The sequence below is a fragment of the Corvus hawaiiensis genome, chromosome 2 (genome assembly GCF_020740725.1).
Source record: "Corvus hawaiiensis isolate bCorHaw1 chromosome 2, bCorHaw1.pri.cur, whole genome shotgun sequence".
Lineage (NCBI taxonomy): Eukaryota > Metazoa > Chordata > Aves > Passeriformes > Corvidae > Corvus > Corvus hawaiiensis.
In genome coordinates this window covers 4,698,958-4,721,823 of record NC_063214.1, presented here as the reverse complement: position 1 = coordinate 4,721,823, position 22,866 = coordinate 4,698,958, and the positions used below count along the sequence as shown (strand labels likewise).

The following is a 22,866-nucleotide window of genomic DNA, read 5'->3' as shown; positions in this document are numbered from 1 at the left end:
AGGTACTTGTACTTTATCCCACATTTTTGTCACTGAGAATACCTTAAACACTTGATATTAATGCAGCTGAATTTTATGTAAGAAGCATCTTTCAGGCATAAACCATGGTAAATATCGAACAGAAATTAAAGACATTGGTTTAAAGCTTAAATGCTTGTAACCTTACCATTTATGGAGCCCAGTGGAGGCTTATATTTGAGAGTGGATACTTTCAGTATCCAAAAGATGTTTCAAAGTTAATTACAGCCATTGCTACTAATCCAAACATATTTATGCTCTTAGCTATAGTAACCTATTCTTGCAGACTGTAGAAGCAAACTTAAACAGGAGTATTTTCCAAAATGCTTACTTATTACCCTAAAATGTATAACATTGCTGAACTACTTTTTTTTGAAACTTTAGCAGATCTCTTTTTGTGTTTTTTTTTTTTTTTTCTGAGATCAGATTTTGTGTTAATATACTCACCATAAGATTTGCTGATTTATAACTGAGGGCATAGTGTCCTATCTTCTCTAGTTTCTGTCTTGGTGTTACAAAATCTGTAAGTTTTGTGTTTCTTAATACCTAAAGCTCATTACTAAAGCCTATCTTAGGATTTGAGTATGAGCTTAATTAGCACCAAGTTGTTTGATGCTGGGTGTTTAGTAGCAAAGCTCTTACATATTAAAATGGCAAAGAAGTCTCTTTGTAGACAAAAAAAATATTTTGAATTTTCTTTATAGTGTTCACGCTTTCAGGCTTGCTGATGTATCATTAAGAACAGAGAATAATTTGAGTTATCTGTTTTGAACTTAAGCCATAATGAAGTAGTCGTTCATAGTCACTTGAAAGGTAGTCTTTTAAACATTGACAGAACCAAGAGTTATAATTTTTTGGCATTTTTACAGTAGTGCAGAAGAGTGAAGAAATATAACATAGGGCCTTGTTCAAAGGACTGGAGATCACACCAATGGATTTGGTTTCTGGCAGTACTGCTGGTTCACTCTTTCCTTTGATAAATTGCTTGAGTTTCCTGTGTCACAATTTTGATGACTATAAAATGGGGCCAGTGTCGGCCTACATAGCTAACAAATGATTTTCAAGGTCTTAATTAATCTTCAAGAATTTTAACTTACCTTGACGAAAGTTAATTCAGTTCATATTGTGTATTGAGTCCTGTTTACTGTGTGGTATATGGAAAATTCTGGTTGCTGGAAAAAGTGTGTTGAGATGTGGATCAGAAGTTACATCATCATGCAGAGTTTGATGTAGTTGATCAAATAAGCTATATACAAATGGAGTTACTTCAGAAATGCATAAACTCTACCCTGGAAAACCAAGAGAAGTTTTGAACCACACTCAGAATGCAGGATAACATGTGCTCTGCGTTGGGAACAGATGCTGGCTCCATTTCAGCTTTAAACTAGGGCATTCCAAATGTCACAGCGAGCCAGCGCTGAGGGACTTGGCCTTGCAAAGAGGCAGCTTGATATAAATGAGTGTTCCTTTGATAAATGGGGTCTATTACTGAATAAGGGTTGTCTTTTAACATCTCATACTGTGTTGGTGCTGCTTTGGATCAAAGTTTAGTTACATTTCTGTGGAGCACAAGTGTGCTTTAAAGCTAAACCTCCATCATGAAATGATCTGTACTACCTCAATGGGAAATTCTGGAGCACAGTTTTAAATACATGAAGGTTTTACATGCTAAAAGCATTTAACTTGTCTGCTGTCATCAGTTCTGAAGCAGCTTTGACTAAGTTGCTTACAAAAGAAAGGTATGTGTCTCTGCCAAAACAGGCATGTAGAAAGCACCTGATCAGCAATTCCTAAACCGAGGATTGTGACCTAAATGGTGTCATAACTGCTGTGAGTGGGGAGTACAAGGGATGCTGTTGTATTTTGGTATTGCTCCCTGAAGTGAGATTAGAGCTCTGTAAATGTGCCCAGACACGCAGGTTGGGTAATTCTCCAGGTGGGAGTTGCAAGGCAGCATTTGGTTTGACCTTGGCACAGTGGCTGTTTTGAAGAAGTAATGTTACAAAGAAGCAGCTGCAGCTTCTCTTTCACCTGCTTTCCCATATTTAAATTCATATTATGAGCGACTCAAGGTGGGGCTTCTTTCATACACAGAATGGTCCCTTACTCTCCAGCTTAATATAAACTAAAAAAATTACTGATCACTGTACTGAGAGTTTCACTGTACCTTGAGGCTTCAGTTGTGCATAATGTTTGGTGAAAATGGGTGGATGGCTAAAAACTGAAGATATTATTGATCATTTTACTGAGAGTGGTACTGAACCTTGAGGCTTCACTTGCTGCATATCTAGTGAAGATGGGTGGGTGGAGCATTAGCTTTCCAAATTTCAGCTATGTAAACACTTCACAGGGAGGTCATCACAGCCGTTTGAAATTTAACAGGGCATTTTTTGTTTTGCTTTATCGTATTCTTGTTGATAAACTCACCTTAGCAGTTTTGAAACAAACCCCATGCGTGTTCCACTGTCTATTGAGATAATCTTGGTGGTGATAGCTTGATCACTTGATCCATGTCCTAGGGCTTATTTGAATACAGGATATGATATATTGAAGCACTCTCACAGAATTAAATTACTGCATTTCTAGGGATACTACATAGTTAAGGGGAAAAAATAAGTAGTTTCTGGCTTGAGAGCCTGTGCACAGTATTGGAGGGTGAAAAATCTGAACATGACAGAGGTGTTGTTGCTGATGTAAGAAAAAAGTACTTCTGGGGTTTTGTTAAAAGTTTGGGTTTCATCCTTCATCATAGCTGAAAGGGGAGCCAGGAGGGCTGCCTTTGTAGGAAGGTGGAGAGAAGGATTGAGAGCATTTTTGGTACCTGTGAGAGCAGAGTCCTTGACATGGAGAATCTGTTAGGAAGTCTATCAATAAGAACTGAGATGCACCTGAAAAGTAAAAAACAAAACAAGAAGAGTTGTTTTTAATTTTTTTTTAATGTAATAAAAGTGGATCAGTGACAAAAATATTCAAGTGACAAATATCAGAAGCCTCTACTACTGCTGCTGAGCATTTTTATCACACCAAGTGAACCTGTGGGAGTCATTGCTGAAGTACAAGGAACACAGATTCACTGACTTTGCTCAGCTTTTAACAGCAAAAGCAGAGGCAGCATCTTCTTCAAATCATTTTATTCAAGGAGTTCAGTTTTTTATTTTAGAGTAAAAACACCACTTAGGATCTGGTGGTTCTAGTTTTGAATGATCAGATAAACTACAAACAATCCATTCAGTTGTCTTACTGTTTTTAGTACTTAATCAAATAAGAGAGTGTTTGGAGGCAAAACATTTTAACTGTTTTCTCCCTTGCCCCCTTTTTCCTTTAGGAATATAGAAACTATTAAAGGGTTGTAATTTTGTTTGTATTTAATCCCTTCCTCAAATATTTAGATAAATAGTGATTGAAGGATAAATAACTAAACACATATATAAGAAATCACATATGCAATCCTAACAATTTAAAAAAATGTTTCAAATGGCCAAATGTTGAGTATTTGAGACACCTTATGTCTGCATCTCAAGTTTACTGAAACTTGTATGGATACCGTGTTCTTATTAAGACCAAAATCCTAATCTAACAGCAGCAACCAGTTGTTCATTGCAACTGAAGATGTGATTAGAACACACTAATTGTTTTTTATGTGCTGGTATAAGTGATTTGGATTAAAACTAGAGCATATAGGAAGGGCAAAAATCTGTTCCTCTGTTTTTAAAAATTAGTTTAAGTCATCTTTGGTGTGTGTGTGTACAGAGGATTCTCAGCAAGAACCTGCCTGTTGCTCGGCAGACATCACCTCATTCCAGATACGTTTTATGCACCTGGTGCAATGTCCAACAATCATCCACTGCTGTCAGATTTTTCTGTTCTTCAGTGAAGGTGTGATGGGTCTGGGAAACACTGTATTCTTGTGTTGGCCTGTGGAGTATACAGTTCTTAATGAAGTTACCCCATTGGAGGTCGTGTATTACTGCTCTGTATTTTGCATTACAGTAGCACCCTTGGAGCAGATTAAGTTTGTGTTATGCAAAGTGATACACAAGTATGCAGCAGGTGATATTTCCCACCTGAGCATTCACGTTTACTTACAAGTGATTGAAGAAATCAAATTAACCTGACAGTAGGAATCTTGATTGAAAACACAGAAGTCATTTGATTTGAAAAAATAATAGTATTTCACTAAAAGGTACAATAAACCAACCTTTAAGAACCTATGGCCAAAGTCTGTTCCTGGAGGGGGGAAAAGTGGGTAAGGAAGAGTGGTAAAGAAAGGCCAGTGAGCTAGGTAGATGTGTGTTCCCAGCTGAAGAGTACATACATTCTTACTAGTAGAGCATGGTGCATAAGATTTCATTATTTTAGTCTTTCTCTAATCATGGTTGTTCCTGGTTAACAGAAATTGTAGCACCTGAGATGTCACAACTTCAATGTTTATAAAATGGGGCAGGAGAGAAGTCTGGCTTTTATCTTTTTAAAGCTGCCTCAGGCGTGCTTTAAGTGCAAGCACTTTATAACCATTTCGCCCACCAAGTACCTCCTCTTGAAAAAGAAAAAATATTTTGCCAAAGTATGATCATCTTCTAATGTGGTTCTTAAGCTATGTTATAAGCAATTTTGAATTTTGATCCAGCAAAACGGAGGTATCAAACCCAGATCTTTGGATGGAGGGAAAGCTGTATGAACATTGGATGGGGGTGCAGGTGTAGCTGCGGGAGTTGGTGCTGCTGGAAGGGTGTCTTGGCCTTTGAGGATGGAGTGTGGCAGGGATGCTCAGTGCCTGCTTCCAGCCAGGTGGTTGTGAGGGACCAGGTGTGTGGATATCAGATGTTCTTTTTCAGGGCTGGAGACTATATGGGAGAAATAAAAAGCATTCAGAGGAAGCAAGTGGAGAGAGGAGAAACTACTTTTCCAAATTTGTGCTACACTGCCAGAGGCATCACCGGGCTCTGACATGGTTCTGCCTTGAGCTGAACCAAAGCAAGTTCAGAAATGTAGGATTTTTCAGATGTGGGTTCTTTTCCTGATTCTAGGTTTTTTAGGTTAATTTTGAGTGAATTTCATAGTTACATGTTTGGAAACAGTGTAACCTAGCATAGGTCTACAGTCTGATGCTCTTACGTGGAATTTTGTTCTGAGACATGTATAAACACAGAATTAAAAAAGGTGTAATGATCCTTGAATGTAAGAGTTTTTGGGATTGAAGTAAAAAATATTAGGTTTATCAGGTTGGTTTTTTTTTTCTGAAAGTGCATTCTGGGAAATATTAAATTCAGTATAAACTGTTTTCATAAAAACAGGACACTTGAAATGAAAGTTGGAGCCATGTGTTTAAACATTTAGTTCAGGAAAAGACCATATTTTTGTCAATATACTGTAATTTTCCCTCTTCATGTCTTTAGTACTGTAATGTTTTTGAGTGCAGTGGTAAATCAGTTGGTATATAGCGTATAGTACATAAAAGTTCCTGGGGCCTTGTCTTAATATGCATTTACAGATTTCATCTTTATCCTTCATGTCTTCCTTTCACACCATTTTTGTGAAATGGAATGTTACTGGTCTTAAATGTTGCTTTTCCAAATGCAAGGGTTGTACTTTTTGAACCGTGTTATACTTGCTCCCTCTCAGCTAAGTGAACCAAATAACCACAGGGTTAATTTCTGTTTTCTAGCTATTCGTTTTAGAGGAAACATCAGCTTGCAAACCTTTGAGATGTTCATTTTGCCATTTCTGCATTATGAAAGGCGGTAGAAGAACCAGAAAATGTCATGCTTGTCTTAGGATTTGTAAAAGGAGAACCGTATGAATTGTTTTAAGATTCAAATTTATATTCTGGTTCTTTACTCTTTAGGTTTTTACCTGTGAATGGTCACTAGCAGGCTCTTAACTACTTCAGTTTTTAAAAATTATGTAATTGGTATTTTTCTTCACAGGGAGAAGAGAATTTATCCAAAGATTAAAACTTGAAGCAACCTTGAATGTGCATGATGGATGTGTAAGTCACTTGTTGCTTTTTTGTTTGTTAAAAACTGTTAAATTGTGATTTCGTTGCTGTGGTAATAGTCCCTTAACTTAAAAAGGCAAATATATTTGTCTATTAAAGCTGAGCAGGACCATTCTGTTTGTAGAGACCTACATCTGAATTCTCTAGCTATTTGTTTCTTCTCGAATATCTGACACTTTACCTTTGAAGCAAAACAAAATCCCATTCCTGTACATTAATGCTGTGTCTACTGCTGAATGAATTAATCTCTCCTGCCAGTTAAACACATTCTTAACTTTTCAGTTAGGACTAATCTTAAACCTTGAAATGAAGTTTGTTTGTTTGTTTGTGTTATACTGTGTTGACTTAAATCACTCAAAACACGAATAGTTTTCCAGTTCTGAAAAGCAAATCAAGTGCTACATGCTGACTTAAAGAGACAATGAAAACAAAAATAAGCCTTCCTCAAAGGCAATAGCAGAACTTGAAATATTGCTTATTTAAATATTAATTTTTGAAAGTGGTCCAAATATTTTAAGATATATCCTTTTAAATAAAAAGTTTTAGCTGAACTGGGTTCAGGACAAAGAGGATGCCATGTTACCTTTGAGGAATAGAGCAGAAATTCATGGTTGTTAAAGTCTTCATTGTACAAGATACCTGAAAACTGAAAGTATTCTATAAGAAAATGAAACTGTAAGTGCAGCTTTCATACTTTACCATGAATATTTGTAAAGCTGTTCAAATGGAAGGTTTATTTTAGCTTGACTTTTAATTAAGGAGTGTTATAGTTGTTAACGAACACAGTAGTAGTTTTAAGGAACGAGTGTTGTTAACATTCAGCCTTCTTGAGATCAGAAGTTTGATTTTGATGTGCCTATGTTTTTGTGAGCCAGGAAAGTCTAGGAAAGGCAAGGATTAGAATTGCTGTACATAAAATGTGAGCTACTTTTCCTGTACTGACTACGATTATGAGTTTATGTTCTGGTACAGATGGTGTTGGTGTAATGGAACAAATACATGGATTTCTCTTTTTTTTTTCAAGAAATGTTACAACAATGATGATGTAAGGTCTCTTCCAACCCAAACAGTTCTATGATACTATGTGTATTTATTAATTTTATATTCAAGATTGTAACAGTGGTGTTTTACTTTAGAATTTCTTCTCTAGTAATTTTTCATCTCCTCAAATACTTAAGATGAAATTTTTCAAGTTTCTTTTCCTGAAGTTGACTGGGGTTTTTTCTTTATTTTTTCTTTATTTCTTTGTAAGAATAGTACTTTTTTTCTTATTAAAACAGAAGACAGGAAAACAGTATTTGTTCACTACTTGTTAAAAATTAAGTGACTGATCTCTATTTCAATTATCTGCCTCTGTCTCATGTAATAGAAATTGCAGATTTGGTGTTGGCTGTTGGTATTGCTTGGCACTACCAGAGGGATATGTATTTGAAAACTAATCCCAATTTGATTGTGTTAGCTTTTAAAGTATGCTTTAACATATGGCCTGATTGTTTTTGTGGGTGGAAAATGCTTTAACTGTAAACTTAGAGCATTATTTGCAGGTGTTTAAAATACTACAGTATTGAAATACTACAGTTTGAAAAAATGTCTTAAGAAGTTAAATTTGCTCAGAACTGTACACCTTTAAGGAATGGGCTGTTGGGAGGTCTTACCTCATTTATTGTGTGGTCTTTTGCAAGGAATAATCTTTTATGGCTAACAATCACTCAGTATAATTTCTTACTATTTGCTTTAAAAAAAAAGTGAAATAGAAGTCAATGAAATTAAAATGCTTATACTGATTGAACTGCTTATTACCATCAATAGTAATTAGGCTCTTTTTCTTCTCTTTTCTTCTTCCCACAACTCCTGACTCAGCATGCATTTCAAATATGGGGGATGAATGCCTTATTGTCCTATTAAAGGGTGTTTCTGGGTTTGGATTTTGGGTGGTTGGGGTTTTTTTTATGAGAGTTGGATGGCAGGGGTTTGGGGTTTTCTTAGGTTGCTGTTTGGTTGATTGGTGTTTTTAAGAAGTTTTGCATTGTTCTGTTGAATAAGTTGTGACTTATATTTTCTGTATAAAGCATGCTGTGTAATTGGACACGGTGGACAGCTTACTTAAGGCAAGAAATTTTTTTACTAATTGAGGGTAAAAGTAAAGTCCCAGTTCCTATCTGTTACACAAAAGAGAGATCCTGTGGGAGATACAGCTGTGTGTATAATCATACCCAGGCAGGATATCTGTGAAGAAGGGAATATTCTATGAATTATTTCACATATCCATGCTCTAGTAACAGTAATATTGCCATAGCACCTTTTTTTGTTTAAAAATGAGTATATTCACCTTTTGTTTCTTTGAAACAGTCCCGTTTTCCCCTTGGTTTGAAGACGCAGTTTCTAGCAGTAGTGTGTGAAGTAATTGAATTGGTTCTACAGAGTTGTTGATGTCTGCTTGTAGCCTTATCATCCTTCCAGGGCAGGATCTGCCCCTTTCAACAAGGTTCACATGGTCAAATTCAGTAAGATCATTTGTATGCCAGAACTTGCCATTTTCTGTGTTAGCTCTAAAGGGAGCTTAAGAAGATGAGGAAATGTACAGAGTTAGGTGAGCTGTTCTGTATGAAGAGATTAAATCCAAAGGAGAAATGTTGAAAGAGAAGCAATCTGGACCAGCAGCGATGAAGTGTGAGAAAAGTAGAGGATAAAACAGCTCTAAACCATATTGAATTGCAGTAAAAATACAGTTTATTTTCTTCTCATTTTGGTCCTGGGAAAGCTGAGGAAGGTCGAAATGCAGGATGTAGATGGAGCACTTGACAGGAGTAAACACTATATTTTAAAATAATGAGGATTACCTGAAGGAGTAATTTCTCATTTCTATGTATAGGCATTCAGATCAATAACAAACCAGTCCTTCATAGCATTCATCTTCAGGATGGCACTTGGGAACAAGTCATTTTTAGGTGTAGCCAGGTGTAGCCTCAAAGCCAGGCTTAAATTGGCATAGGGCTTTTGTGTTTTGTTAGAAACACAGTTTTTACCTTGTCCTCCACACATGATGAGCGCTGCCTTTTTCATGCCCTTCCTTGCTTGGGCGGTATTCCTGTTATTCTGGACATCTACAGCCATTTTTATTCCTTTTCTTCTATTGCTTGTATTCTGTTAATCTCTTCTGTTTGCAAAAGAGTTGATTCTGCTGTCACTTTGCATAGAAGCAAGGAGTTTGCTTTTTCAGGTATTAAGGACTGGCTGCACTGCCTCTTGCATTGTCTTTGAGGAAAACAGAGATATAAATTTACTATCTGACTAATTGACTAATGAATCAAAAGTGCCCGCTGCCTCCTTGCAAGGCTAGATGAGTGACAAATGAAATTAGATACATTTAATAGTGTGGAGTACTTAATAGAAAAAAGCTAATTACACACCCTTTGACTTTTCTTACCTTGTTAGTAATTGTCTATCATTTGTGTTTGATGTATCCTTTGTTTTGGCTCCAACACCTTCCCCAAGATTTCCAAACCCTCAGTGTAGGAACTGTTACATTAGGCTTTTACTTGGGTGTTGAGTGGCAGTGCTGGTAGTACAAATCTGTAGCTTTTTCAAAATAAAAACCAGTTTTCTTGCCAGTCCTCATTTTACATTATATTTTAATAGCGAGTTTGCTTCCTTGGAATGAGACAAGAACTATTTTTTTTTGCTTTTGTTGAGCATCTGCTTTTAGTGATCCATATGCAAATTTGTTGGGGTTATTCAGTGTTGGTCTAGGTTGTACCAAATACTGTGTGTGTTGACTGGAAAGTCTCTGCAAAAAACCCAAAACAAGCTTATTTGACTGAAAGACTTCGTTACTTTTTTATTTATTTATTGTCAGTAATGTTGAGAAGGTGATTGGGTACAGACTAAAAAGCCTATTTAGTTACAGACCTCTAGTACACACTTGCTAATGTCATCTTACTTCAGGTTTTTTGAACCAACTTTGGTCTGGGTAGGGTGTATTGAAATTGCTCAACTGAGGCAATTGTTGCAATGAAATTGGAATTTGGGAGGAGAATGATTGATGTCTTGTGTAGGCATGTGGTGCAGCAATTTCGATAATCTTGTTTCCCCTTTGCATCTTCAATGTTTTCTCTGTTTTGCTGTCCATCAGATTTTCAGTTTGTACATAAATATACACATCCACCCCCTCCATTTGTTTAATATTTGTGCTAAGTCTTATTTCTCACATCATGACTTTAAATTTTTCTGTTGCTTCCTTGTCTTTTCAGTGTTTTGTTTTTGTTTCTATTCCTGTATTTCTACATTAGCATTTTGGTTTCTTTAGGGCAACTATAATAATATTTTTCTGCCTGAGAGGAAATGTAGATGAAAATAAACATTGTTGGGTTGTGTGTTTGCCCTTGCTGTAGTACTGTGCAATGTTTGACAACATTTTAGAGTACAGCCATTGTCAGGACAGGTTATTTCAATGATAGATGGTTCTGGGGGCTAACTGAAATTGTGGTTCTCAGTGATTGACAGCCAGAGTTATAAAATCATAAGAGTAGCCATGCAAGGTCATACCAAAGCTCAGTGGAGCCCGATAACTTGGCCCTGAGAGTGGCCAGCACATATTTTTGAAGGAAGTTGAGGCAGGGCAAGCAGGCTGTATTTGATAGCTGTTCTGGAGAACACATTGCACTTTAATGGGCAGATGGAGGTGGAAGCTGCACCTTTCTTTCGGACCATTTTTCTTTGATGAATATGTATATTCTTCCACTTCTGGTATTTAGGGTGCTCCACAACAATGATTTCCAGTTTCATTAAAAAGCTGTGTGTCATCTGATGGTTTCATTTAAGGCCTTCCATTTCCTGTACTGTGAAGATCCACGGAAAATTATTTCTTACTTTTTCCATGTCACTCATGTTTTCTTAAGCTTCTATCATATCCCTTCCCTAGAGCAGTACAAATTATTTGCTTCTTGCAATAAAAAGTTTTAGATATCTATATGTAATAGATAGCCCAGTAATTCCTTGTCATAGTTTCTCTTTCCAAATGGGCAGTAATAGAAATGGAGAATACAGGAGTGGGATATGAGCCCAAACTGCATAGCGTGGAAGACGTGGGATTGCCATGCATGGATGTATACCCTGCTCTTCTGTGCATTTCCTGATAAATCCTAGCAGTATCTGCTGCTGAGCACTGAGCTAATCCTGGCATAGGCATGTTTGTTTAACACCAAGATCTCTCCTCAAGTTCCTCCACCTGAGAATATCAAGGTGGTAATGTCCCTGTGATGCACCTGAAACTGCCAACTGATTTTGCAACTAACCCCAACTAAACTTGCCATTTAAACAGTAACTAGAATGGGTACATTTATTTTAAACAAAAATTATTCATGTTTGGGGGGGCTCGGAGTGAAACATTTGAATTAAAAAAAAAAAAAAAAAGGCATAAGAAAATAATTTAGAACAAAGTGGGTTTTTTACCAATTCTGTAGTCTACTCTGATACATCACACTAAGGCAGCTGTTCTGCCAACAGAATCTAGCCAGCAGAAAATGGTGATGGCTGCAGTTTGACACTTGAAGGTATTTTAGAGGCTTACTTGAAATGATGATGGTCTTGCATGCAGTCTTTGGTGCTTGTGCATGAGCTGGTGCTTGGAGGATACTTTTTGAGCTTCCTGGACTTTGAGTGCTTTCACAGCTTTGTTTCACTGACACATTGTTAAGCACAGTCTTGTGAAAAGGAGAATTGATAAGGAAATGTATTGTAAAGCTCTCCCAATACAATTCTGTACCTCACTGTAGGATTCTTCTTTCCCAGCGTACTCACACTTTTCAAAAGGGATCTGGGATGGATTCTGCAGTGCTTTGCCCTGAGACGGTGTGGTCACTGAAAAGTGTGCAAAGCAGTGGATGGTCAGAATTTGGATATGGTGAAGATACAATAATGGGAGCACTGTGATGCCCTCCCATTCAAATTCAGAGAACTCTCTGTGGAGTAGATTTGGTACATTAAAGCACCTCAATGTGTAAAATTGTGGCTACTGTGGGAAGCTTAATTTACCTGATGAACTCTTGAGGAGCAGAGGGAGTAATTGAGATGCCATAGGTGAAGCAGGTGATTCCCTTATCAATTTGTTTTAAAAACACAATTTTTTTTTTTTTTTACACTAGCTGCTTAGAAATTACATCATTTCAGTTGAATTTGTTAACTCCTCTTTCTGTAGTGTTGGATGAGTATTGATGTTATAATATGGTGAAAATTGAATTAATGTAAGTCTAAACAAATTTCTTTTTTTTTTATTAATGCAGGTGAATACAATTTGCTGGAATGATACAGGAGAATATATCTTATCTGGTTCAGATGACACCAACCTGGTAATTAGTAATCCCTACAGCAGAAAGGTAGGTTTGTTTCTGGCTGCTAATTTTCAAATAGGATGCAAGTTATTATTTTTCAACTTATTAAAGATATTTTTCAATATATCAGTTTTCAGTTATTAATTATTATGTGGCAAAGATAATATGCACTTCCTAGTGTTTATAAATGGGAATAAAGCTTCAGAGTGCTTTAAAACCTTAGTGTTCTAATCCTTTGTGACATTGGTATTATCCCATTTTACGGTACATGGCTAGGCACAAAGGGAACATGGTCTCACCACAGATTAGTGTCAGAACCAGCAATAGGATTCAGTAATTCTTGTGAAATCTTGTAGTCAGATAAACTATCTTCCTCTCACTTCAGTTTTAAAATATTGTATTAGCTTTTGCTCTGTGTAATGTACTGAGTTGTCTTTCTGCGTAACGTTGTTAGGGTGCCAATCTTGATTAAAATAGTTCACTCCAGTGTAAAATTACATTGCCTTGTGTGTGCCTGCAGGTGGATGGAGAATAATTTGTATTGAAATAAGGGTTACAACACAGCTGAAAGGCTCCAGTAGTGCCAGCTGGCATCCGTCAGGTAGTGGCACTGTCCCACACTTCTCTCTTGAAGGAACTGCTGTTAGTTTGGTAGAACAGATGCTCTCAGCTGTGCCCTCTCAGAGGCTGACAATTAAACCCTATGGACATGCTCAAAAATTAAATGTGTAGGAGAAACAAAATGTATGGTTAGTATGGTGGAAGAGAGTTTGAGTAGAAAGCAATACTTGGCTTTCCTGAAGGGTTGTGGTGGGAAAATGGTAGTGATTTGGAGTGTTGCCTGTACCTATAGGTAAGGCCCTTTTGGTCACCTCCCCAAATAAGCCATAGCTTCCAAATTTCGTCTCTTCGTTTCAATTACTGACAAAGTTCAGATCAGTGTCACTAGATAGGGCTTCTCTGGCACTGGGAGTTCTGCTGGAAAAGCGGTATCCAAGACAGCTGTGAAGTAGATGATGGATATATTCCAAAGTGAGTGTTGGTGGAGAGACATGCAGAGTAAGAATTTTTTACACAAATAAAGGATGTTCAGTGTTATTTATTGGGCAGAGTTCATTTGAATATGCCACTGTGGGATAGTTACTTATTATCAGTTTTACATTAAAATATTGCAGTATTTTAAAAGGTGCTGCAATTTTAGCTTTATGCTTTCATGGGACAATTTTCCCCCCCTGTTGTGTACTACTCCTTTACTTAAGCCGAATGAGGAATAGGGCAGGTGTCTTGTTTTCTTTTTTTTTTCTTTTTTTTTTTTTTTCAGTTAGCTGGGTTATTTATTTTTTGTAACAGCAGAGCAGAAGATTATTTTTAAATTATTTTTCCTCCAGTACATGCAAATGCAATTATAAAATAGCAGGTACCAGCAAGAAGACTCAATAATCAGTGTTATTCCTGAAAGGTACTAGAAATGTGATTTTTTATGAGTGTTACAATTGTGTTAGCTTATTTTCTCTGGCTTGAGTAAGAAAATCAATACAGGAAAAGGGAGAAAATTTGTATCAGAACTGTGCTGTAATTCTGTCATCTTACCCAATACCCTTATCACCATATTTTCTGTTATGAGCTAGGTAGAGTAGCAAAAATAGACTTCAGCTATCAATATTGTGTACCTTTCAGAATATGCAGATACACTGTTAAACTTTTTTAGTGGGAATTATTTAAAAGGTGTGAAATAGCGCTTTAAACAACTTGGTATTTTTTGTCTAATGGAAGTGGTGAAAATTCAGATTTAAGTGCTGCAGATGGGGGAAATAAGAATATAATTTTCACTTGTTCACAGGAAAGCATGTGGAGGTTTTTTCAGTTTTGGTAGACTAATAAGTATGTGAGGAAGGATAAAGGGTCACCACAAAGTCTTTAAAATCAGCTGTGATGGTGAAGTAAATCCTATGTTTCTCTGCTTTACTGGAGATGAATGAGAGACTAAGTCAAGTCTTGGTTTATTGCCCTGTAATCAAGTTCTTAAGTGTTTATTTATTTTTGGCTAGTTCCAAAACATCCTTCCTTATAAACTTCAGTCCTCCTGTCCAGAGTGAATTTAAGAGTAACATCAATTTTTAAAGTCTATAAAGACGGCTTGGATTACAGTGCCTTGTTCTTCTTGCCTTAAAATATTCCAGATCTTCTAAGTCTCTCCTCACTGACATGGTGGGTGGTTGCACCATCACCCTGACTAATGTTTCACTTGGAGAAACCTGATGTGATGTGTAACCAGCGTTGCAAAAACAAAAGGTGGCAGCTGCATTCCAGCCCTTGTATTTTGCAGACTACTTCGTGCAAGTGCCTGAGCAATTCTCTCTTGTAGAACCACTTTCTTCTTAAAAGAAATTTGGTGTAAAGGCAGCTTCTCTGTTCTGTTGTATTGAACTGTGGGTCCCTGGCAGCCTGTGCATAGGCTCTATTTCACAGTCTGAGTTATTTCCCCATTCTTTATCTGCTTGGAAAACATTGACCTGATGCAGCCTCCCTTTTTCTTTGTTCTTTAGGTTCTCACAACAATTCGCTCAGGACACAGGGCCAATATTTTCAGTGCAAAGTTCTTACCATGCACCAATGACAAACAGATTGTTTCTTGTTCTGGAGATGGAGTCATTTTCTACACGAATGTTGAACAGGATGCAGAGACCAACAGGCAATGCCAGTACACCTGCCACTATGGGACTACCTACGAGGTACCTCACAAAATACATCTTATTTTTGAGATGGGTAAAATACATATTTTGTTGTATTGTTGCCCAAGATTTTAACCAGACTGCTGAAAACTTTGTTTCAGTGAGAATTACAGAACTTTTCTTCTGTCTTTGAGTAGGTTTTTTTCCCTCCTGAAGTAGGCTTGAAGAGAGAAATGTGCTAAATTAAATTGAGAACTTTCCAAAAAGTGGTGCTGTTAAGACCATTTTGGAAATATTAATTCACCTTCAGAATGAATGTTCTGCAGAGCAAAACAGATTTAAATTGTGCTGTGAATTTCTTCCTGACGTAGGTTGGGGGTGGGGGCAGTGGCTGTTTTGCATTTTTATTTTTATTCTTTTCCCCCTGCCTCTTCCCCCTTCTCTGAACTTTTCAGCAGTTTCATGCCTTTTTCACAAATCAAATCCTTCTAAGAAATGCTTATTTCAGCATGTGTGAACAACTTAATCTGAAAAATGTGTTTACAGTTGTAGATAATTTTTCTATTGTGTATTCTAGTTAACTCTTTAGGTGTAAATTTAGCAACAGTGTTTTCAGTCCTCCCTTGGAAGTTTTGTTCATACAAATTAGGCAAGTGAGGAAGCAAAGTGTTACTAAAGTCAGGAAAATAATAAGATTTATTGTTCTAGCTGCTTCTTTTAAATGGCAGCAAAAGCTGCTGCTTGCAAAACTTACTGTGCTTAAAATAGAAAAAATACTGCAATTTTTTTCTTAGGTTATAAATATTCCTGTTTCTTTCACTGTTTTGTTGGGGTTTTTTAACACCAGCACAGTACGCACACAGGAAAAAAACCCCAAATCCATTGCTTTTTTAACTATTCAGCTCAGAATTCATAGCAAGCTTTTAGATATCTTTCTTTGCATTTTAGTGAACAAAATCTTTAAAAACTTCTCATAAAAAGAACTGGAATGTGTGAAAAAAGGAAGTGACTGAGGTACTGCCAGAGCTAATTTTTCTTCACATAGTAAAAGTGTTATGGCTGTAATTACACCAATTACATTTGCCTGCTACGTTGCACAGTCAAAATGGTCTTATTTGGGATGATTTTTATTCAGCAATAATGTTGAGAGGGCATTATTGTTGTTTTGAATTACAGGAGTGTGATACAGTTTTGATTGTTTATGCTGCTTTAAAACACAATTAATGGAAGGAATATCAAGACCTCTATATGACATTGACTGTTGTAATAACTCCGTCTCTTTGAAGTTATTTTTCTTATCCTGTTTTGCACTGAGGTTTAACATACCTAAATTTGAGCTCTCTACAAAAAGATGTGTTTATAGTACATTTTGGGAGATACTTTTTACGAAGGAAAGAAATGCTGTTGCTGTGTCTTAAACCCGATATTTGAACATAAAATTCATGAGTTTTGTGGCATAACACCCTTTTTTGAAAATATAATAGAGCAAATAGCAGGGGGTTTAAGCAAATGGCTGAGACACAGCTTCAGCTTCTGACATAACCCAACTTTGTCGTTGAGAGGTTCCTGGAGTGGGGAGAGAATTTCCAAATATTGTGATGTTACTGCCCAGCTGTATGTAACCACATCGTCATGTTAAATATAGAACTTTGACTCACTGGGTTTTCTAAATAACAAAAGCTAAAAGCTGCCCCTGAGGTACCAATTCTAAATTTGAATGTGGTTTGAATTTATACAGTTCTTGGAGTTTGTGCCAGTTCAAGATGTTGCAAAAACATGAAGCAGAAGAATGTGGAAATTGGTGTCGATTGTTGTAAACTGTGAGATAATTGTACAATTGTTTTTAGTTCTGAGTGAGAATAGAATAAGCAGAGGGAGAAGTTCTTGAGACATGTTTCTGAAGAGTTTATTGTTTGTACAAGGCCATGACAAGTTTATTTTTACTCAGCCAAATGCTTTTCTTTATTGCCGTTCATGTGAATTGCATTTCAGACGTTGTACTTTTATGGACACCTCTTACTTTCCTGTTTTAAGTATAGTAAAATGATCATATAGCTATACACTTCTAAAGTTAAGTAGCAAACAAGTTTTTAGTTAGTAAAAAACCAATTTTATATCTATAATGTGTACTTGTTGAACTTAAATGTAGTAATATTGACTCAATTATCGGAGCTTGCACTTCTCCATTTCTCTGGTTTAGTGCTTATAAAGTACTTAGGATGTTTGTAAGCACCAAGCATAAAAGTTGCCATGTGCAGCTTGTATTACATGTATAGGGGGAAATAGCATCAGTGTGAACAGAAATAAAGTACAGCTACTAGAAATAAGAGCTTGCCACATTCAGCAACATTGTTGGAGCAAAATGTTTTCACTGAAAGCTCTGCTAAATGCTGGAAGAATTTAGTGGATTGAAGGACAATTGCTGGTTTTTATAACTACGCAAATAAAGTTAATTTTAATGAAATGTGTAGTGAAAATAAGCCTTTTCAGTATGTTACACTGATATATTGAGGACTAGTGGTCATAGCTCAGAAGTTTATTGTTCTACTGGTATTCAAACCTTGGCTTTGTTCTGCAAATTAAACTTCTTATTTGGCACAGCAAGCATTGTTTCAGTTATTGTGCTGAGCATTACAGGAGAGGCTGAATCCTTCAGCTATTACCTCACTAACCCCACTTCAGGTAGAGAGATTTGCAGATATCCATAGGTTACTTTTATTAAGAGTTTTGGGAAGTGGGGGGGGATAAATCATTACATTTAAAAATGTTAAAGAATCACTGATGCTCTGTGTGCAATGAATGTATAACACTATTAACCATTTTCGTTGCTTTATAAATTTCTACTGAAATAGTAGCAGGAGTGTAGGAAGAGAAAAATACTGCCGCAATATTCTCTGTTTTCTGTTTTAAGAGACAGAGTGTAAAAAACCTGGCATTTCCTGTGTATTCATTGACCTGTGGAATTCAGGTCATATTTAACATTATGGTCACTTGCCTTTTTATTTTGTCTTGAGGAGGCTTTGAGTGAAGCCATTCATGTGAGACTCCATCAGTCATCCCTAGGTGGAGAAGGGCTGAGCTTAGGAAAATGGTTCAATATGGTGCTCTCTTAAAAAAAAATTGCAGTGAGGAGGTAGGTTGGTAACAGCCTTTAATGCAGACTTGCTGCAGGGAACTACCTAGAAAGTAAAGGGATGGCCCAATCGGATTAAAAGCCATTTAGTATTTTCAAGGCATTCAGACTTCTGAGGATTTTGTTTGTAATTGTCTCCTATTACTTGATAGAGAGTAAACTGAGCTTTTGTTGAATTACTGCAGCAAACTGATAAGTTATCTGAAAAGTGATTGCAGTAAATGAATGTTGTGTATTAAAAGATAACAGAAACAACTGTAAGCCTTGACCTATGGATATTTAATCTTTGACATTTAAAAGTTTCCTTTGACTTCAAACCTTTTCTTGAAAATGAAGAAGCATCATCAGTTTTTCAATTTTTCTTATTACTTCACTGAAAAGCTTGACTTGAGTCCTAATTGTCTTAGTGCTGCTCAAAATATTGATGCTTTTACTTTTAAATTAGTGCTATTTCTGGAGGTATTAATAATCTTATTTTTTCTTTCTTTGGAGCAGATTATGACAGTACCAAATGATCCCTACACTTTCCTCTCTTGTGGTGAGGATGGCACCGTGAGATGGTTTGATACTCGCATCAAAACAAGTTGCACAAAGGAAGATTGTAAAGATGTAAGAACAAAACCTTTTCATAAAGATGACTTTAAAAACAATCTTTTGATAAAGATATCCTGAATGTAGAGCTGTGCATGACACAAACACAGGATATGAGTTCTGGTAAAACTTTTAGAAATAATAGATTTTAGGGTTGTTGATTGAGATGACATTTTTCCCAAGAAACAGTAAAAGCTTCGGGAGTCTTTTTAAATTTTTCTTCTTTAATTTTAATATCTCTCTTATTTTATAAGCTTTTGTGTGAGGCTTCAGATATGGTAAAAAAGATATGTCTGTTGAAATTGAATCTCTTAGTCTGGTTTACACGAATAATGTAGAGTGCAAAACTGGAGGCAAAAAATGAGCCTTGAGAATCATCTGCAGCCTTGTGTTCTTGAGCATCCTTTGTCCCTCTGTAAGAAAAGATTTGGTAATAAATTATATCACTGGTATGACCCTAGAAGGTAAGGTGGTGGTGCTGTCCACTGTGTTTGAATTTTAGAAACAATTTTGATACTGAATTGGAACAAAACTCTCGAAGTATGTATTGCTAGTCTTGATTAATTTTGTTCAGCCTTGTACACATTTACCAGTTCTAGGGGTTTCTTTCATTTTTTCCCTTCTATCCAGTTATCTGCCTGTAGATGGAACCTACTCCGATCCTTTAATTAATTTGTTAATTAATAAATTAAAATTAATATGTTTCTGCATATTTAGTACTTTTCTCCCTCCACAGTTACTGTATTTCCATAAGAAAATCCAAGGTGCAAGGTAGTTTATAAATCTGTAATTTTTAGCTTATATATTTTTAAATGTTGTTCCTGTGGTTTTGTTTTGTTTTGGTTTCTTTTTTAGCTGTTCTGGTGCCAGTTTTGTTTCTCTGATAGTTTTCCTTCTGTGCAGTGGCTTTCCTGATAACACATTTATGATCAATCTTCACAGGGCCAGACCTGTTTTCTCAAAATCTCCTTGACTAAGGGAGGGGCCTGTGTCCTGAAACAAACAAAAAACCAAGACAAAACAAAAAAAAAGAATTATACTTCAAATGTTCAGAGCTGTTATTTCAATGCTGCATTTTTGTGTGTTGCAGGATATTTTAATAAACTGTCGTCGTGCTGCCACCTCTGTCGCTATCTGTCCACCCATCCCCTACTATCTGGCTGTGGGCTGTTCTGACAGCTCAGTGAGGATCTATGACAGGAGAATGCTCGGCACAAGGGCAACAGGTAGGAGCCACACTCTGCAGTGAGCATTTCTACCCATTGGCAGTGCCAAATTCAGGTTATTTTCAAAACAGATGGTGAATGACTCAAGTTAACACTGCAGAAGTGTAGCTTTCTTCTCTGGGAACTATGGTTTGTGATAATAGAGTCATTTCACTCTAATATTTGCTAATGCAGAAATCTTCAAGGAAGTAAACCTAATCTCTTCATGCATCTTAGAATGCATTGTGTACTGAATGCAGAAAAAGACCTTTTGTAGTGTCTCTTATTTTGTCTTGAAACGTGTGATTCCAGGATTCCAAAAAGCTGGAGATTGCAGCCTCCAGTGGTCCACCTGTATTTTAATTAAGTTCTTGTCTGGTACTCTGTTATGCTGGAACTTGATGCTTCTTATGTGAGGAGATCTTATGAACTCTGTAATATCCTGCACTGTGCCTGCCTTTGCAGCAGTTATTGCTGTATCTAACACAGTTTCACTGAAAAGCTGCAAATTCCTCAGGTGAAAGCTGGCATGCTTCAGATGCTTACCTAAGGATTTTATTTTAAAAATTCAGGTGCACAAAAATGTGTTATATCATTCTAACTTAGCTCTTGGTTCTAATGTATGCTCAGTGTTTGTTTGGACACATAGGAATTAATAATACAGATGTGACATTCATGTCAATAACCAGTGGCAGAAAATCTGTCATTTTGTGCAGCATTTTCCTGTTAATGATTGTGGTGGAGGAGAAAGAGAACAGGAAAGATCACTAAACATAAAAATATCCCTCCCATCAGGCTAACATTCTGTAGGAGCTCTCCCTTTCATCACACTGGTCAGCAAAATTCTGTGAGAAGTGCCTGGGAACAGATTCTGGGGGCTGACAGAAATGTCCTCTGTGTGTGCTCTTGTACAGTACAAGAATAAGGTGAATTTGGCCTGGAGAGCAAAATCAAGATTCTGAAGACTGATTTTTAAAAAATATTGATGTAGTGTTCTGTTGCATGTTTGGGTTTGTGTGGAGTTTTTTTTTTTGGTTTTTTTAAGAGGTCAAGTATTCTGTGTCCAGTGAGCAAACTTGATTTTCATTTAATCATTTCTGCCATGTAGGAAACAGTTATATGTCAAATTAGGAGGTTTTGGAAGAGTCTGGTTTTTTCAGTGTTAGAGCTTCTTATAGGTACCTTTTATCTGCCCACAAACTTGTAATTCTAGAATTTAAGATTGTTTTAGTGTTTGGATTGGAGATGAGTGATCGGGAAGGCATGGTAAGTCCAATGTAGTGTATAGGTCTTCAGTTTCAATGTGACAGTATTATTATGTCTTGGAAGAAAAATTAGGTTTTTTAAAAAAATTAGGTAGAAAAGAGGCCTATTCCCTAAATTTTTGAAGTTTCATGTACTGAGTTCCTTGCTAATTTGTGTGTAGATACAGATTTGCATTATTGTTTTGTGTTTTTTGGTTCTAAAATTTCCATTTGTACTACATTTGACAGGATCCATACAACACCATGTGGTGGGTACGTGAGACATTTATGTATTTGTGTGTGCGTTTTCATCTTCTATTTTTTGTAGTGTGCATAATAAAGACTGTAAAATCTGATATGTCATTCCCCAGATCAAAATTACTGCAGAAACTACAGGATATGTAGCTTTTCCCTGGTTATCTTTTGTTGGATGCTAAATAAGGGGTTTATTGAAGCTGTTGAAAATTTGCAATAGTAAATGTGTAATTTTTTTCTTTCTCCTCTCTCCCCTCACACTTTTATTTATTTATTTTTTTAAATAAAGGGAATTATGCTGGCAGGGGCACTGTTGGAATGGTGGCACGTTTTGTCCCTCCTCATCTCAACAACAAATCCTGCAGGGTAACATCCCTGTGTTACAGTGAAGATGGCCAAGAGATCCTTGTGAGCTACTCCTCAGATTACATTTACTTGTTTGATCCCAAGGATGACACAGCACGAGAACTTAAAGTCCCTTCTGCTGAAGAGAGAAGGGAAGAGGCAAGTGATTAAAATGCCTTCCTTTCATGTTTTATGTTTTTTAACTTGCAGAGCACAAGAAATACCATCAGTTGTGTTTCCCTTTAATCTCAAAAGAATGTGGCTGGTCATAGACTGAGGTGTGATAAGTAGATTGTCACAAAAATGGTGTATTTTTAATACATACTTATTTAGGTATGTATTTATTTACAGTGTTTTGTCACTCTAGTTTTCTTTCTTGTCTGGTTTCCCTCTCTTAGAGATGAGAAGGCATCTGCCTGAATTTTGGGTTATAACACCAGCAAGGGTGGTAGGTCACTCCTGTAATTGAGGTGTATGTTCTGTTATTTTTCATGCCATCAGAAGCATATTCCTTGAAATCAAATATTAACACTCCTTGGTAAAAGTTGTCATTTCATGGCAGATATGAGGGAGTACGAGGTGTTTAGATCAAGGAGGTGAGCCACTGTTAGTGAGCAGTATTAAAATTTTCAAAACTCAAGCAGCTGTTTATTATCAGCTCACTTACAATGGTGCTGACCCTTCCAGTCTTAATTTTCTGATCAATATTAAAAAGTGCTTTTAACTACAGTGAAGTTGTTTCTGTCTCTCCCTGCACTCCTCCAACCATCCACTGCTTTTTTTTCTGGTGTTTTGCTCACCCTTTCACAAACTCTGTATCTTGAGTTCCTTATCTTTAGTCTGAGGCCACAAGGGAAGTCACGACGAGTTGTCAGCATCCTGCTGTCCTCACCTGCAGGATCAATGTGATGATGATGATTTATCTTTCCTCTTTGCTATGAGAAGTGTGATGTTGACGTTTCCTTCCTTCTTTTTCTTAGAATCTGTTTGGAGCCATTTTTATACATTTTCCAACACATTTTGTGTGATGCGTTTTCTTAGTCAGCAATACAGCATGATTCTTCTTTTAAATGCTT

The 22,866-nt window shown here is 36.6% G+C and overlaps 1 protein-coding gene across 6 annotated transcripts in view; it reads left to right on the top strand.

Moving 5' to 3' along the window:
- Nucleotides 1-22,866, top strand: part of DCAF6 (DDB1 and CUL4 associated factor 6) — a 77,791-nt gene that overhangs the window by 10,124 nt on the left and 44,801 nt on the right. For all 6 annotated transcript variants that reach the window (XM_048293585.1, XM_048293584.1, XM_048293588.1 and 3 more), the window contains exons 2-7: nucleotides 5,946-6,007; nucleotides 12,298-12,390; nucleotides 14,892-15,077; nucleotides 18,646-18,759; nucleotides 19,832-19,967; nucleotides 21,735-21,949. In XM_048293585.1, coding sequence (XP_048149542.1) covers nucleotides 5,946-6,007; nucleotides 12,298-12,390; nucleotides 14,892-15,077; nucleotides 18,646-18,759; nucleotides 19,832-19,967; nucleotides 21,735-21,949 — 806 coding nt within the window. The remainder of the gene's footprint in view (nucleotides 1-5,945; nucleotides 6,008-12,297; nucleotides 12,391-14,891; nucleotides 15,078-18,645; nucleotides 18,760-19,831; nucleotides 19,968-21,734; nucleotides 21,950-22,866) is intronic.